At 41.8% G+C, this 18,121-nt stretch overlaps 1 protein-coding gene across 7 annotated transcripts in view; it reads left to right on the plus strand.

Moving 5' to 3' along the window:
- Shal (potassium voltage-gated channel protein Shal) overlaps positions 1-18,121 on the plus strand; it is a 110,154-nt gene that overhangs the window by 23,247 nt on the left and 68,786 nt on the right. For all 7 annotated transcript variants that reach the window (XM_018032781.2, XM_018032782.2, XM_018032783.2 and 4 more), the window contains exon 2: positions 13,553-13,715. In XM_018032781.2, coding sequence (XP_017888270.1) covers positions 13,553-13,715 — 163 coding nt within the window. The remainder of the gene's footprint in view (positions 1-13,552; positions 13,716-18,121) is intronic.

Here is an 18,121-nt window from a genome sequence, read left to right on the forward strand (position 1 = left end):
GTTGAAATAATGTCAATTTCGAGGATATTATTTAAGATATAGTATAAAAAGTCTGCAAAAGTAAGAATTATAGGACATGTAGAATTATAGATAATATAGACAGTTGCAAGTCATATACGGTCCAGTCAAAAAATGCCAAAACTATGTATCACAATATTTGAAAACAGGTTGAGCAATTTTATAAACTTTATTCCTCTGTAATAAAATTTTTTTCTAAAAGTTTATTACTTCAAATATTGGACACAGTTTTTTATTACATGTATTAAACTTTTAGTAGAGATCTTACGGCTCATACAACCTTAAGAGGCATCGATAGGGTCGCTCTGCGTTACAAAGGAAACAGAAAAACGTGGAGCGAAGGAAGAGCTGGAGGGAGTTGATACTTTAGAGTTTAGAGTTAGAAAACAGAGCTTCTAAGGTGGAGCGTCGTTTTCGGGAGGGAAGAGAGGGTTGCAAAGCCGAGCGTCTCGAGACGTGGTTCGGAAAGTAAGAAAGCGAAGGCCGAGCATCGATTTCGAATCCTTCTTTCTCCAGTTCCTTTCCTTTCCGCGCTGTTGGACGGGAGCCAGTCCACCTCTCTCCTTTTCACCATCTTTACGGCGCACGAGCACGAATAAAGGCGAGCGGGATAAAAAGAGAAGACACGCCGTAACGCCGAGTCATAATGTAAATCAATGCTACTGCCAATAAGCTCGAGGATCTCCTGAAAACTTCTCAAATTCTTCTCCTACACGTATACATTTATACTCTATATAATTCTCATTAATTTGTGAAGAAGTGTTTAATAGGGTTCGATAATGTCAAATTTCTTGATAAATCTAATTCTTTGAAAATAGAAATTATTCTCATTAATTTGTAAGTGAATAAATTTTTTTATTTATTTATTCATAAACGGGTAGTTAATCTTGTTTTATGAAACTAACATCATAGAAAAGTTACAATTTTATACGCGACGTTCATCAGCTGATCACAAACTGTGTGCCAATATCAGATTAGTGTGAAGAATAAATTGTAACGGAAGGAAAATGAATAAATCAATCATGTTGTATAAGAGGAATCAGAAAAATTTGAAGGAAGCGCGAGAAGCGTAACTGACTTAACACACGGAAGATCGCAATTTTCGTGGAAATCTCTTAATTACTGAAACTGAACCACGTATCGCGGCCAGGTAAACCGAGCTCAGACCTCATGTGTTAATTGCGTCGCGTGCGACGCTTAAACACCCGTGTAAATGCTCGTTCAGTTGTCGTGACGATGATTTCAGATAGCCTCAATTTATAGCGGGGAAAAGCATCCTTGCCATTTTTCTTTTTCCGATCGCGTGATTCATTCGTTTGTGGAAGGTTGCACACATCTGGTCCCGTGATCCATTTGCGATTGCTATACAAAATTTAGGAGCGTTTTCTCCCTGAAAATTAACCGCGATTTCTGGAGGAACAGAGGACCGGCCGATTCATAAATCGGCTCCGGTAACAATATCTGTCCAACTTGGTTGTTAGCCAAACGTTGTCACTTTTCATTCTGTGTACCCACCGTTATAATTTCAAAACGCGTTTAACTCTCGTCCAGATAGTCACGTTCCACATTGCTCTTTTCACGTTTGTCACGCGAACAACCAACCGGCAGCCCCATTCGTTTTGCCCGTTGCGATCCGAATCGAATATTTCTATCGATAACAGATGTCCAAGTTATCGGGGCCGCGACTGGCTCCAGAATCTTTTTGCCAGGAAACCACTCGATAGCTTCGAAATACGTACACAATATTTTATCGTTTGTTCGTTGTCACGTTAAAAGTCGTGAGTATTCTTTACTGTTTAACAAGTTCGATCGCATGTTCGAGCTCGATGTCCATCTAATTCTATCTTATCTAATGCACCTTGACATGAATACTGCCGGGATCTGTCATATAAACAGTTTAAATTTTTGATATTCGGTTTAGTTCGGTGGAAGACATAAGGTGTATCCATACTGTCCGTAGCTCTGTACTTCGTTGAAGCGTCGAAAGGCAGCATAATCAGTGCTGTAGTTTTTAAGATAGAGAATAAGTAAAAGTGTGTAAAAGCAGGAGACCTCAAGGCCCTACGTCGGAATCGAATCAGTAGACTCCCTGCTATTTAAGCTCTGCCTTTTTATTGACAGTCTAATAATGACTAGCTTTCGCAAAATGGAAAACCAACGATTTGCGATTGCAAGGTTTGCGTGGTTGGGAATTCAAGTGGAATCGTCCTCGTTTCATCCTGGGTAAAAGTTTGTTGAATTCGAATTTAAGCTAAGGATTATACTATAATCAGCCGTCTTCGCCCGAATCTCGTTGCGTAACGCGTCGATCGATCTTCGTACGTTGATGAGAATTCACTGACGATCTGCAATCAATCTTGTCGAGCAATAATAATTAGCAAGGGGGAGCTAATATTTCGGAGGGCTGCGAAGTGGTCGTGTAAATCAGAAACGTCACTCCCGACGGTTAATTAAAGATATGGTATCGGAGGAATATCTGAGCCTTTTTGTTAATTGAATTTCTCTCATATCCAATCAATCCATCTTAAATCTTTTTTCCTAACAGCTCTTATTCACCGATAAAATTTAATTAAAATTATAAAAAAATGTACATTTCAAGAAATGAAACGATAGAAACTTGAGAGATTTCAGTTTTCCTTTTCATAATATAAATATTTTATTTTCGATTTCGATGAAAAAATGTAGCTATGTAACCGTAGCGCGCATCGAATAATGCACGTGCGAGTTATGGATCACGAAGGATACATGATAAATTATGACCGAAGAATTCCAAGATACGCGTGGACGAGCGAGATAGGACGTGTGTTAGGCGAACGGGTGTCAGGGGTGAGAATAGGGTTAATCGATGCCAGGATGGAATGAGGCTCCGCGATTCCATTTGAATTCCCAGCCGCGTAAACCCAACCCCCACCGACTCGTCGACTTTCCGAGCAGCCTCCGACACCTCCTTCCTACCCTTTAGCGATCATTCTGGCTCGTCGAACGTGGTTATTACACCATCGTTAAAGCAGCTGCTACCTGTGCAAAGGCGTAGAAACCGCAAAGGAACTTCTTCAAGGAGCAAAGAGTATTCAATTGCGGTTTCGCTCACGTTCGAAATTAAAATAACGCTCGACCTGATCCTCGATTTCAATTCGATTGTAATCGTAAAAACAGTCCCTATTAAATCTTGTACGACACTGAAAATCTTTCTGTCTAAACTATCTGGCACGCACGTATATCAGAATTTACGCTCCAATATTATTGCCAAGAAAGCTTTCTATTTCTCGATTTATTTTTTTCCTGAGTCTGAGGAAAAGAAGACCTAAAATAGTTTATCTTCATACCTTGCTGGCTGTTCGGTAATTACGAATTTAACCTGCGATCGTTTCACGGCTTCCCGTTGTACGGTCGAAATTATATACATTATATATACGTATATATGTGTATATATAGATTACAGAGTAAGAGAACGCGGTTCTGTAAATGCATGACATTTATAAATAGCGTGCAGGTTCGAGACGAAAATAGCGAAGGCTGCACCATTGCCTGAGGAAGGAAGAGCGAGGCGAGAGCGAGCAAGCGAGCGGACACGGAGCTTTAGCTCGTTCCTCGCAAGTCCAGCCTTGCTTCAATCTCGCTGGTCTCACCCTTTATTGCAGGAGTCCCGTGCAAGGGGTGTAATAAAGCCATCGTGGATCGCGACCGATCGACGCATCTTCTTTATCCGCGGAAAAATCGCTGTTGCATGGATCACCGGCTCTCCCCCTCTACTCTCTCTCTCTCTCCCCCCCCCCTCTCGATCGATATCATACGTGCACGTCACTCCGTAAACATTCTTTAACAACGCTACTGATTCACCTGTTTATGTTCACCCTTTGGATAATTTTACGACGATTCCCACATGCCCGACCCATTTACCCAGATCTCTTTCTTTATAGAAACCCCTTTATAGAATCTATAAGGGTGGCGAAAGTTTTTCTTTGCTTTCGTCGAATTCATGACTATCAATCAGAAATGAAAGACGCTTGGAAAACGAATGGTGAGGAGGGAAATAGTGTTCTAAGAGGAAGTTTACGTTCTCGGGAGGCAGATCTAATATCCGATTAATCACCGAGTCGGTGCCCCGATGCCGCTTGTAGTAATTCAAGCGAGTTGCACCCTGGCGGAGACAGGCGGCAAACGGAGTCGTTAGGGGATGATCGTGACGCGCGGCGGTCTCCAATTATTCCTAATCTGCCTGCGGAATTAACCCGGGCCTGCGTGCTTCCGAGATGATTACCTCTCGTCTGCTAATTCTCGGAATTTGTAATCATATCTGGAATTTCGTACAGGGCAACGCACACGCGCACGCATACGTCCGCGAAATAATTAGGTTTCGACGATCGCTAGGATGCTTTGTTGTACCTTCGATTTATACGGGAAGCTTCGGATTTTTAATTGGACCGCGAACCGTAATAGTTTCCAGGGAATAGATCGTGGCTCTATAGAACGTGCTTCCCAATCGCTTCGAAATCATGTCGTCTGTGTGCAGTGGTGAGAGTTTATACGACTTATATTTTTGTCGCGTCGTTCGTGAACCAATCGGCCGACCGCTGATGCTTTCTTTCATTCTGCTCTCTGAGCCAACCGGATTACCTGATATTTCATTAACAGAGTTTCATATTTCCGGGGTTTCCGTTTCTCCTTGTTACGCTGTTATCGTGTTTAATCCAGTTAGACGTATGAGAGTTGATACAATCTTTGCTCGGTGGAGAATATACTCTTTTTATTTAACGTTATCAATTTCAATTTGTTGGATAAAGTATCTCAAATGTGATTTTTTGAAGCGTAAAGAAGTCTCAAAGCATGAAGCGTATCGTAGTTTATGTTCTTTATTGTTAAAATCCTATTTATTTTAATTATTTGCCTGTCCCGTAATAAGATCCGTCCTCAAACATTAAGTTTTATCTGAGACGTATTTTAGGACTGATTGTAGCTTGGAGAATGGCTGGATGTGAAACTTTTAGTTAGACAGGCTGTATATAGATTAGAGAAGCTAAATGGAAACACTTAGAGTGAAGAACGGAACAACGGATGTAATAGGTAACGTAATAAGGAAGATAAAATCGCTTTCATTGTGTGAAATTCGTGCTCGCCCGGGGATGGGAAAGAAAAGGGAAATGCGATTGGGAAACAAGAAAAACGGACAATTTCATTGTATAAGGAGCGAATGGCGATATGAAAATAAAAAGCGGCGCATCGTGATTCGAATCCTTAAAATTTCCTCACGCTCGTTGCTTCGACGAGGGGGGGTAGGGGTCCATTTTCCCTCGTCAGATTCCTTTCACCTTGTCACACCGCAGCGTAACGTTTTAATCGGTGAAACTGAGGGAACGAGGACCGGTTTCGTTCTCTCAATTTCGCGTCCCTCGTTGGCCGCAATTTGATTCGCAACGCCGTGCCGCGAATGAAACGCCGCCATCCAAAGAATCGAGGGAAGTCACGTGCGGCTGGTTCATCGCGAGCGCAAGGCGTGCGCACCCCCTCATTAAAGATGTCGACCCACCTCTCTTTCTTTTTGGTTGAACGCTCGTGACCCGGTCCATTTCGACTCTCGTTTAATCCGAAACGATTCCGCCTTTCCCCTCCGTTCTCTCAAGACGATCCCCGCTTTCACGTGGGAAAATACTCTTCTTAGAATTATTCTTGAGATCTCGTTACCACGCGGTTTTTAAGCAATGCACGGTTTACTCTTTCATTTAAACGATCCGCGAGTGGATGAAAATTCGACCGGGGTAATATTTCACGCGGTGGAAAACGGGCCACGCTCGCTCTCTATTTTCGGTACCCACACTGTTTTCTCCGCGACCCGGTCCACCTTGCTTTCCCTCGAATCTCCTCCTGATCGATCTTTCGTCCCGCACCGTCTCAAGCTGATTCTCGTTTCGGCTCGTCCCGCTTCGCCGACGACGACGGCTTCGTCCCGTCGCGACTTTGTCATCGGCGCGTCAGGACCGTGGCCGAGGCTGACGCACGAGCATACGCGAGCGCAAGGTGAGAATGCGCTTTATTTTCGTACAACGCGGGGAGGGATCGTGGCGAAAATCTGGAAACCCGTTCGTCTTTTAATAGCCCCGTTGCATCTCGGACTAGTTTTAACGCCTTTTCAATGAACCTTGGAAGATACCTTCTCTTTCTCTCATTTATTCGCAACACGGTGGATAAGAGCGACGTGGAAATACGTAAATAGCGAGAAAATAGTCGCGGCAGGAGGAGTAGGACTATTAATAGCATGAACGAACTGGCAAATGTACAAAGAATTATTTTACTCACGTGAGAATAAAATTAATCGTTCGACGTGCACACGACGGACTATTCGATCAACTGCCATCTGTTATTTTCGAAATAATTTCTAACACAGATCCACGGTATAGAATTCGACGATTCCCGTGACACGTGGTAAATCGAAACGCGTCCTGAGAAACCGGAAATCGCGTTCTCCCATTCAGATTCTTTTAATTTGACGACAGTCTCATCGCGCGGCGACTGTTCCACTTGCCGTCGATGAAAGAGCTTCTCGCCGCGCGATGCGCTTCGACTGTTCGCGAATAAAGCTCGAGGAAGAACGATCTGGACTTCGTTTTTATCGACCGGTTGCATTATTAACCGGCACCATCGGCCAACGAGAAACAAATACGCTCGCCCCTCTTGCATCTCGATCGATTCTTCCTCGCATCCCGTTGCCTTCCTTTTTCCAGCCTTTTTTTTCGGCTCTTCCCGCCCACGGCCAGCTCTACAAATATAATAAATTCGTATCCATTAGATTCGATTCTCGTTAGCACGTTTGCAAACAATGGACGGAAAAAAGTGCAAAAATCGTTTTCCCTGGTCTTTTATTAAACACGCTTTTTTATTCTCACTGCAAGGGGCAGATTTAATTGATAGCGTATGCAAGGAGCATTCAGTTTTCATCACTCCTGGGAGGGTTATGGTTATTGGAGATGGTTTCAAAGTATGATTCACAAAGGGTGACGGCTGAAATTTATTAGCACGTCTGGTCATTTCTCTTTTATTAATTATCAACCAGCTCGAGCCCAAAGCGAGGATTATTTACGAGTGGCCGTTTCATCAGCGTCGATCGACTCTTAGGCGAGCTTAACTCGCATGGCTTAACTACGGCAGATGCTAATATCTACTATCGCCACGAGTTTGCCAAAAGGAGTTTTTCTGAAGATAGCTCTGATCCCCGTGTTATTAATTTCGTAACTTGTTAACAACAAGAAACGTCGATGGAATCTCTGTTTACCGATACTTTCTTTTGTTCTTGTCTTATGTAGACTTCGGTGAGCCAGGTAAAGTCGATGAACTTAAACCTAAGTCGAGGATCTGCCAGCTGGGATCAGAGTTATCCGAGATACGAAAATATTTTGATACATAGTTCTCAGCCTACTGTGTTTTCTTAGCTGGCTCGAAATTGCTATATCGAGTACACTAAACGCCAGCATTATCTAGTTTAGTTTGTCCTGTGACCAGAAGTAATGGAATCTTTAAAAAATACTCAATACTCTCATAAGGATGTTTAGTATGAATCTTAGTATGAATTTAAGACGATGAACTCCAAGTTTGGAATGAAATACAATAATTCTTAAGTTGAAACTCCAGGAACTTTATTAGACAGTATCTAATTCTACAATTTTGGTTGACCCTATGACAAGTCGTTATAAGTAATCCGAGTACAATGGACAAAACAGAGTAGGAAAGGAAATATTTGGGATAGGAAGAGTAGGTAGGGACAGAGGTCAAGATGAGGAAGGATATTTTTACTCAGATACATTTAGGGTGTTTGTCGTTGAGTAAAACTATGTCAATAGCGATTTAGTTTGTCGTCCAACATTTTATTTCGAAAAAAAAAATACATTTAAATACATTCATAAATTGTTATATCAAATGCACTGAACGCCAACATTGTCTATCTAGTTTAGTCTGTCGTGTGATCAGAAGTCTTGGAATCTTTAGAAAAGATTCAATACTTTCCTAAAGATGTTTAGTCTGAATCGTGCTTTATTTAAAGAGTAGAATACTAAATACACACCCTCATAGAAATATTTAGTTTGAATCGAGCTTTATCTCGAGAAGAAAATACTAAACACACATTCTCATAAATTGTTATATCGAGTGCACTAAACGCTAGTATTATCTACTTTACTCAATCGTGCGATCAGATCTCGTGGAATCTTTAGAACATACTAAAATACAGACTCTAACAGGAATATTTAGACTGAATCGTGCTTTATCTCTAACGCATAACTTCAGAAGATTCCTTCATACTTGTGTGAACAGATTTAACTGGATTCGAAGTAAACAGGGAACAGAGACTCGGGGAACGATACGTGTCCCACTAATTGACGACAATTTATGCGATATGAGTGAATTTACAGTGACTAGCGTGAATCGCACAGATTGAATGGTAATTTATTCCGTCCGCTTTGGCTCTGAGCTTTGTCAAATCTGGCGTTCGTCGATCGACCTAGGCGGGCCGTGTTAATTTGTCTTAAAGTTAATGGGACCGTCGAACAAGAGGGAACGATCAATCGCAGTGTGTCGACCGATGGAAATTCGTTCGCGCGGAGGAACGACACAACCCAATTAATTTTAGTCCGTGAACGGGGCCGACGGGACAGAACGCGAGAGAAGGAATCGGCGCGGCGAGCGTCGACGAGAGATATATGTATATCGAGGCAACCACGGTATGTTTCTATTATTACTGCGGTAAAGTACGAGCGTTAAAGTTAACGAAACGGGTCGATCGTACTGCATTGTTGACGAACCGTTTCGAGCGTATACGTACATGTATGTACGTACACGGTACACGCGCGCGGCTCGAATATTCGGCTCATAAAAAAGTTTCAAGCTGTTCCGGTGACCGTAAAAAGAATCGTATGGTCACTCGCGACGATTTCTCGTTCCCGAACATCCCGTATTCTTGGAACTGCCCGCGATGCTAGCTATTCCGTGACTGCGAGACGCTCCGGAATGCTCTGCCCGCTGGCCTCTATTACACACTGGCGAAATTCCCTTTATCCCTTATTACCTTTTTCTGTGTTACGTTCAAATTGCTACAATGAGTATGTGCGCGCTCGTTTTTCGACGTTGAACACGTTTCAGTCGGCAGCGGAATAACGGAGGGAAAAATTGTACACATCGCAGGGAAATTAAAAAGGAAAGCGTGTACAGAGTTGAATTTTCTGAGGACCCGTCGGAAACTCGGGCCGGCTCCGCGACACGAAACTGGTTTTAACTGAATTACGTAGCGATCGTCTTTACGAAAGTTCGTTAAGTCATTTTCACGATAAGTTTTAATGCACGCCGGCACACGGATAGAACCGGCACCGTTTCTCGCGCACTGCCAGGAATAATCTAGAAGGGACATTGTCTTAGTCGGAATTAATCTTGTCGTAAAACGATTTAGTCTCTCCTTCATAATGAAAATTCCATACCAATTTTTTTACTCGCTAATCGAGGAAGTACTCGACGATGAACTGTTATATTTTTTTTATGAACAGAACAGTTCTATCGATCAGATGATTGTGGGAATTGTAACCGCGATGTCGTTACGTTTTATTATGCATTCGCGTAGTCGTCACGCTCCCGGGAGCGATAACGCTGCCACTTTTGAAGGAATATTGAGAAAGAGGAAAAAGGAAAAGAAATTAGGAACGGCGAACTCGTTCGTGGCCGAGGTCGAACTTCCGGTTACGCCGGAAGCGAGGAGATCGGATCCGTCGACATGGAAAAGTAGTTTTCTCTCCTGCTTCTATCTCGATTCTCGTCCCTCCGATTCGATGAAGAAAGTGAAGAGTAAATGGAATAAAGTAATCAGGTCGGTTCAACTTTTCTTTCCTTACGCTCGGTGAAAGCGAGACGCGACACGGCGGCGGTCCACGAAGGAACGGCCTTTGCTTAAAATTTTCATTAACCCCGGGGGAGAAAAGATATCGGCTATCAGATCGTTAATTTTCGAGCAATTTGCCGGGGAAGCGTGCGAATGCGTCGTTCGCCCCCTCGTTTTACGATTATAGGCCAATCGAGGCTCGACGATTATCGTTTACCTATCATTGGAAAAGGAGAATTATTTCCCGTTACAAATTGATCGCGATGTAACGAAAAATTTCGTAGACTTCATAAGAAAATAAATCATTGTAATTAAACAATATTACACAGATTATGCATGAAACTTTATGGAAGTGCTGCGAGAATTTTTCCTGACTCAGGTTTTTCCCCGAGCATGAATACGGTTTAATTAACGTTTTATGCAGTGAAGCTTTTCATCCCGGGAAATATCGATTTGTACAGACCGATCGAACGGTTTTATTCAATTACGAAAACCGCAAACAAGCGGCGGCCAGTTGTTTCCTCATTCGTTTTGGACAAACCACTGCAAAAATGCGGGGCGAGATTATTTACGCAAACACGTGCGCGTTTATTAACGATGTCCCGCACTTGTACACGAGATAGAAACATTAAGGGAGAATATAGCGAGGTCTTCCATTCTTAAATGCGAGGTATAGAATAATTGCGGAGCCAATGAGACGTACTGGTCTTCATAAATTACTTGTACGCATGTAATGGGAAACGAATCAATGATTGTTAGGTACGTAAGTAGGGAAAAGAACAGAAATCAGGGTCGCGTTTATTGGTATTTTCAAAGTGGCCTCTGGTAAGAGGAGCGTAATATCGAACATCGCCGGTGGGCCAATCGTCGCTAGACTTAGTAGGCCTCTCAGCTTTATCGAATTATGTCGCAGTTTCCCAGGGTCCTTCCGGGACGCGCACGTCGTCGTCGCTTTCGTTCTATCCCGTGGGACACGGATGCCTGCACGTCGCGCAACGAGCCGTCGACTAATTCGGCATACGTCGCAGGAACACGTCGCTCGACCTGGATCGTGACCGCATCCTGGATTTTCCGAGTCTCGCTGAACGTTTCCTCCTCCCTGTCTCCTCGAACCGCTCCCATGCTCCTATACCTTTTCTCGGGCTTCCTCTATTGGCCTCGTCCAATTAAAAACGTTGCGGTCAGCCCGAAACGAGCATTAGCGAAATCGTTCGTTGAATGTTTGATGAACGGTTGGAATCACGTTTTTAGCCTAGAGTCTAGATGGTATTTACTGTGTAGAGCCAGCGCTTTGAGAACTGGAGCGAAAAGGGATTTGATTCAATTTGCTTGTCAGGAAGATCGGAAGAAAGATATATTAAGGGTTCGGCTGATTCATAGTTTCCATCCTTCTTGCGATCGTCACAATCGGGGCAGGTAAGCTTCAAAGGCTGCCGATGAATTCCTTGGTGAATTCCTCCTCCGTTAGGTTGGTAACCGGCAAAGCGATGGTAGCTGTGCACCGTCGGTTGCCAATTAGCGCACACGTTTCTCTTTTTAATAATGCATCGGCCTACATGCGCGGCTAGCCGTAATTACGTGGAAACCGCTAATGCGAGCCGTGCCACGCCGCATCGGCACAAACACGTTACGACCACGAGAACCTATACTTATAGTCCTCTTACCCTTCTCGGTGGTTTCCACTTTCTGTTTTTCCCTTTTGAATAGAGTCTTTTATTCTTGTCATCATATTAGATAGAAATTCATGTAAAAGTAAAAGAGTATCATGGGAAATAATAAAGGATTTTATAATTTTATTAAATTATCGAAGGGTTGAAGATACGATTGGCCTCTCTCGAACAATTGGAAACGGGTTTATTGGATTTTTTTCGCGATATGCAAGTCACACATGTATCATTATATTTTATTGAAATTAATACAAAAGTAAAATGGGAAATAATAAAGGATATTATAATTTTATGAAACTGTCCAAGGGTTGAAGATACGATTGGCCTCCCTCGAATAACTGGGAGCGAGTTTATTGGATTTTTTTACGATATGCAAGTCACACCTGTTCGAGAAATATGAATGAGTTGGGTCGTTATCTGGGAACATGGCCACCTGCTGGCAGGGACGATACGGTCACGGGTATCTTCTATCGAAAATGGCCTCGCGTATAATACGACTCCGGGAGTCATTCGCGTTTACGTTTTTCACAAAAGTACTCCTCCGATTGCGTCGTTCCCCCATCGTGCTCGCAGAACATTGCTAAAGTATTTGCTGTATCCTCAGACAAGATCCGTTAGATCCTTCGGTATATCGTTCTCTCGTTAAAATAAACTTCGCACGTTCCATTTTTACTCTGGCATCGAGCATTTTTCAATCAAAATTTTTCTCTTGTGTCTGCCTACTCGTTATACCAATATTCTGCTATCTCCAGCTTTAATTTAATAATCGTATTCGATTTCGTCCAACTTTCAAGTATCATTCGTTTTATTGCATTTACGTTTTAACAGATATTGCCAATCTAGTTTCAGTATCGAATCTATTTTTCTGTTGTCAATTTAAATTTAATTCGCGTCATCTGTCGAAATTGCGCCGCATCCCTGTTTTGACAATCATGTATGCGTTATATGTAGGATGTTTAAAAAAATTGGGCCTAAACTTACTTTGGTCTTACTTGGGCCTAAGTTACATGAAATATTTTTATTTGTTAATATAAAATATTATATTTGTATGAAGATCTACAGTCTGATGATTATGCTGTTTATGTAGAAGAAAAAATATGCTGCAGCAAATTGTTGTAACGTAGGAGGCCAAACGATGTTTCGTATTCGCTCAGTGAATTGAGACAGCGCTGATCAGACATCGCGTTGTCGGACCCGTGTTAGACTTGCTTGACGTTTGCGGGACAAGCTCGTGGCACCTCTACGGAGGTAAGACATTAAGCTCGGTCAGTTTGCACACAATGCACGACGACGTCTCCATCGATTCTACGAGGGATAATCCTTCCTTACAACGTCGAATCGAATCATTTATTTCTTCAAATTATAACTATGTAGTATCTTTATTCTCGAAATGGAGTTTCGTTTCATTTTGTAATAACTTATAACAATTAAATTCTTTTTTATTTGTACTTTGTATTTGATTATGTTAAATTAAAAAAGAAATTGACAAACAATGAAAAGTTAGGACAGATCTATGGAAGAAATGGACAGTGGAATTAATTCTGTGGAAATTTCGTTAATTGTTACAAAGCTTAAATAATTTTCAATTTTATAATTTTAACTACTCATAATTATGATTCTATTATAAATATACTTATACATACAGTATTTTTATAAACACCTGACTGACAGCAATTGTAGGAGTTAGTAAACCATGTTTGAGTCTGCAATAAGCGTGGGGCGCAAGTGGAACTAGTCCGCTTATCGTCAGACGGGGACCCCAATACCCCGGCGCGGTTGTGAAACTTGAAACGCGCGACCATTATGTGAAAAATTGTTGCGAACAAAAGTTGCTCGATCCAATCGAAAGTTTTCGAGAGCCTAGAGACTTGGTTCAAGTCCATTAAAGCTTCCTTACTCCTCTGCACTTCCGTTTAATTCTTTTAATGAAACCGACTGTATACGGCAAGATATATAAATAAGTGTTCTCTATTGATACAGATTATTAACGATTGGTATCGTGTTTTTGTTACAGGTACGGTGACATGGTTCCGAAAACGATCGCGGGAAAAATCGTAGGGGGTGTATGCTCCCTTAGCGGTGTCCTTGTGATCGCTTTACCGGTGCCTGTTATCGTCAGTAATTTCAGCCGAATTTATCACCAGAACCAGCGGGCTGATAAGCGAAAGGCGCAAAGGGTGAGTCAACGTGAATCTATTCTTCTTTTAATTTTCCTTATATTATTCCCGCGATGTATGGTCGTGTATTCAGTGAGTCAAAGCGTGAACCCAGGTATCTTCCTGCTCAGTTAACTCGTTCTCTATTGAATTTTAATTCGATTAACGATCGACTCCGGTGCAAAATGAACTTCTTTGTCGCGGTCCGATTCACCGTTCGACGAACGGGCCACGGAAAAACGCGAACAGGAAAAGTTTTGGAAACAGAGATTGTCTCGCGTCTCGCTAAATGATGGAATATCAGATCTCGCGCGTCTTGCTGTCTCGCGGGTACGTTTTGTGCACGCGGCACACGAAGTGTTTTCGCCCACTTTCCTTGGCGTCTACACGCGACAGTCGCGGATCTACAAATAGCCGTGTCACTATTCGCGCCACGGGCGGTTCGCTTTATTCTGCTACGTTAAATAATTTTCCTCCTGATTCATCTGAGTGTATATTACATTCCATGTGCGAAAGTATTTTTCATTATAAATTTCGACGTCTAAATTGTTTCTTATGTTCAGTTGATAGCGAAATCATGCTTAGCTGACATGAGTAGAAATTGAAACATTTATCTTACATACGTGGCATTCGACATTCAGTAATACAATCGAATTCGACTATATCACAGTGTACGGTTATCTTAGCGGATGTCATTGGTGTTTAGGCACGCGAACAATCGATCAGAACAAGCCGAGAAAATGGAGTGGTTTGAAGTTCACGAGTCCATTTGTTATTCGTCGATCTGTTCGTTCGAGATCGCCGCCGATTTCTTTGTACAAATAACAAAGACCACAAAAGCTTGTTGCTATAGGTATTCTTGTTTGAATAAGTTCGAGCGTCTGCGTTCAATATTCCGTTCGTGTCGATGCGAGCATCAAAGTGCCCCGGGAGGAGAAACGGCCCGCTATCGCGGATGCTAATTACGGTTACGATTGCCTTTACCTTCCGGAGTCTTGTGCCTTTAATCGTCGAACCGGTGAACCGAGCCAGCGATTATCCTCGATGCTTTCATTCCATGATTCACTAAACCGGTCAATTTGATCGAGAGCTCCCATTAAGCCGGGAATACGTTTTTCTTCGGGTTACCCTTGTGTGTCGAGCGTTTCCCTTCTCCCTCTTGTCGGCAGTTACCTGCAATTGTTCTCGTTATAGTTGAAGAGATCATCGAGCCGTCTTGACACAAAAATCTCGTTTTCCGCGAAGCGCAACGGCGTGCGTTTTCTACTCCGAGTAAATTGCTCTCCTCGAGATGCTAAATCCGCCCTTTTCCCATCCTCCTTTCCTGCCTCTTCTCATCGATCGTGCCATTATCTTCGTATCGACTCCGTATCGCGCGTCGCGATCAATCAATTTGGAACGGGCCAGCGAAACGGTCTCATCTGAATTATTTGGGTTGGAGAAGATTCCGCGGGCGGATAATAGGGTATTCGACTAGCGATTGGATATTAGAGTTATACGGGTATAATAGACGTTCAGACTCGGGAGTACTGTAATTTCTTTCAACGAGGCTGAAAAACGGGAATCAGGGAATTCTCTCGATGAAGAGAGACGAGCTCGAGGGTTTAGCAGGAGTTTGGGTTGGCCGTAGGCCAGCGGCTGAGTCTACGAGCCTTGGTACATTATCACTATCTCGCGTTCTCCTTGAACAGAGACAGAGACAGCTGCCCGAATAAAGTGCCGAGATGCCAATGCGATTTCGCGGTTAGGCTACTTCCGGTCTAGTCGTTCCCTTGATTGATAGAGATTGTTGCATTTCTCAAGAAAAAACATTAAGGAATAGACTTCGATAGCGGTGCGATAAGACAAGACGTCAATGTTACCCACAAAATTAACCAAAAATGGGTTTACACTTTTCGTTTTATATATGATTTTTGGATACATCTTTGGAAAAAGGAAAGTTAAATCTCACGTACTCTGGTCATACCATGAGCGGTACAAAGTAGATGAAAACTCGATAAAAAATAATTAAAGTGCCTAGGGTAGTCACGCGACTTTCCTAACGTTTGTCACGAAAAATGTAGTCTGGTAAACACCTATTAATTTTGTAAGTAACATTGACATTCCATCTTATCGTCCTCCTATCTACTCCTCTATGACCTGTGCTAGTTGAAAAATAAATGTTATTTTTAACACTCAGCAAATACGGGCGAAGCAATTTTTCACTTGACTAGATAAATAATTGTTTCATATTATAGAAATTATACAGGAAACAGTTTATCTTGTTTTTTCTTTATTAAATACATGGAAAGTTTGAAATCCATCTCATTTATTTACAGTAAACCTTTTCGCTGTTGAAGGAAGGTCAATATAAATATTTTCCTCAATTATATAGGCGAAGCAATATTTCTCTTTACTAGTCAAAAGCTGTTTTATATTATACAAATTATACAGAAAACAGTTTATCATCTCCTTTCCTTATTAAGAATACAGAAATTCATCTCATTCATTCATAGTAAATCTCTTTCCTATTGAAGAAACCTTAATTAAAATATTTTTCATTTACAACTGGTTGAATATCGTTCTGTTAAGCTAGAACAGATTGAAAAAGCGCGATACTGGTGGCGTTAAACGGGCATGAAACCTCAGCTGGTCAGGAGAGGACGGAAGGAAGAGAAGTTAAGAAAGACGGGAGGATAGTTCGGCCGACAATTCGCAGTTCTGAAATCGCGCGGTTTCCTCCCTTTCTTTTGCTAGGTTCGATCAAATCTGCATTGCAGATGCGTCGCGATCTACATATGCATGGCCAGCGCTCGTTCTGATTCGCGGTTTCGGACACCGACGGATCCTACCTTCTTCTTTGTCCCCCATTTCTCTTCTTCACTCGCCGACGACAGGGGATCTGATTTTTCATTCCCGTCGGACCGAATTTTCGCCATTGTCCTCTTCTACGTTTGCCCCTATCGCTGTCTCTTTTTTCTTCTCTTCCTCGTACATCCGAAATTTCTTTTATTTCTATCTTTATTCAATTAATTCCTATGCAGTCTTTTAGCGTTTGTACTGAGTGTCCCATAAATGACTTTACACTGTTTGAATTTGAATAACTCGAACAAAATTAATAAAAATATGATTTTGTAAAGTCACAATGATGTTGAAAATATTATTGACGATGATTTAATGTTGGTGATGTTAAAAATATCCTCCAATGGCAGAAATACGTCGTAACCCCTTTGTGGGACACTCAGTATATGTCCTAATATATACTGAGATGAGTTATTTTGACGCTCACGGAATTTAGGTTAAAAAGCGTAATTATTCTGAAAATTATTGTTATTAAATTATTATTATTATCATTATCAGTTTATTATTCAGTTTTCATTCATAGAAACGTAAAAATTGCTGTCTTTTCTTATGATTTGTTAATTTGAAAAACAAGTCATTTTGATCCCTCTCATCGAAGTAGGTATATGTCAATCGCAGATAGTTCTAGTGTTAATACAACGCAATATTTTGTTTGGCTGATCTTTACGTATTTCCTTATTCGATGCCAGATTTATATATGTACAAGGATACGGGTTCGCAATTTCGACGTAAAATATTGGTGAACGGAAGCGATTCGGTATAAGGAACAGTACGAATATAGAATTTGATTAAACGGAGAACCAAAAGCAAGCAAGCAAACGTAGAAGAAACTATCGGTTAAAACATCGAATCGTCGGAGTTGGTCTGCGGCAACGTCAACGACGCGAGCCGAAATGTAGTCGGTGGACGTGGCACGCAAATAAATAGATTCGACAGGGAACGCCGGAAGATCCGCGGTCGTGGAAGTTGTCCGGTCTCTGGCTTCGATCCGGCCTTCGGCGATCGATTTTGCGCCCGGCACCTAAGTTCACTCTGAGCTAAGGGTAAACAAATATTTGAGGAGCTTTCATAAGTAAACGGCTGTAGCGCGAGCTCCCCGTTTCCGACCGGAACATCGTCCCTACCGATCCTCTTCCGGAATAAATTTCAACTTCTCACAAAAAATGCCAGCCTCTTTTCTGACGTCGACTTCATTTCAAGAGAAAACAAAAATCGCAGCTCATTCTGATCATTAGACGTGTCTTTTGATAAGATTCATCATCCCTCTGCAGTCGATTTATGTTCAACAAGTATGAGAGGACTTCATCTCCAACAAAGGCTTAAGACTCTCATGAGAAAAATAAATTTTCAAGTGTAATCGGATTGTAAAATATCGATAAGATAGACTTATGAGAAATTTTATTCGTACGTGTTTCACTCATTATTCGTGCGAAATAATGAAACATTTTTTGTACACTATTGTTTCTTCTATAAGATTATGCATTTCCAAAGTTACGAGAACCATTACTAAATTATTCAAAACTAATCTTCCATTTATCCTATTTATAGAAATTGAAATTATATCAAATATTCTTAAAGTTTTCTAT

Source organism: Ceratina calcarata, unplaced genomic scaffold (genome assembly GCF_001652005.2).
Source record: "Ceratina calcarata isolate Rehan_Ccalc_2016 unplaced genomic scaffold, ASM165200v1 scaffold59, whole genome shotgun sequence".
In the NCBI taxonomy this organism is placed as follows: domain Eukaryota; kingdom Metazoa; phylum Arthropoda; class Insecta; order Hymenoptera; family Apidae; genus Ceratina; species Ceratina calcarata.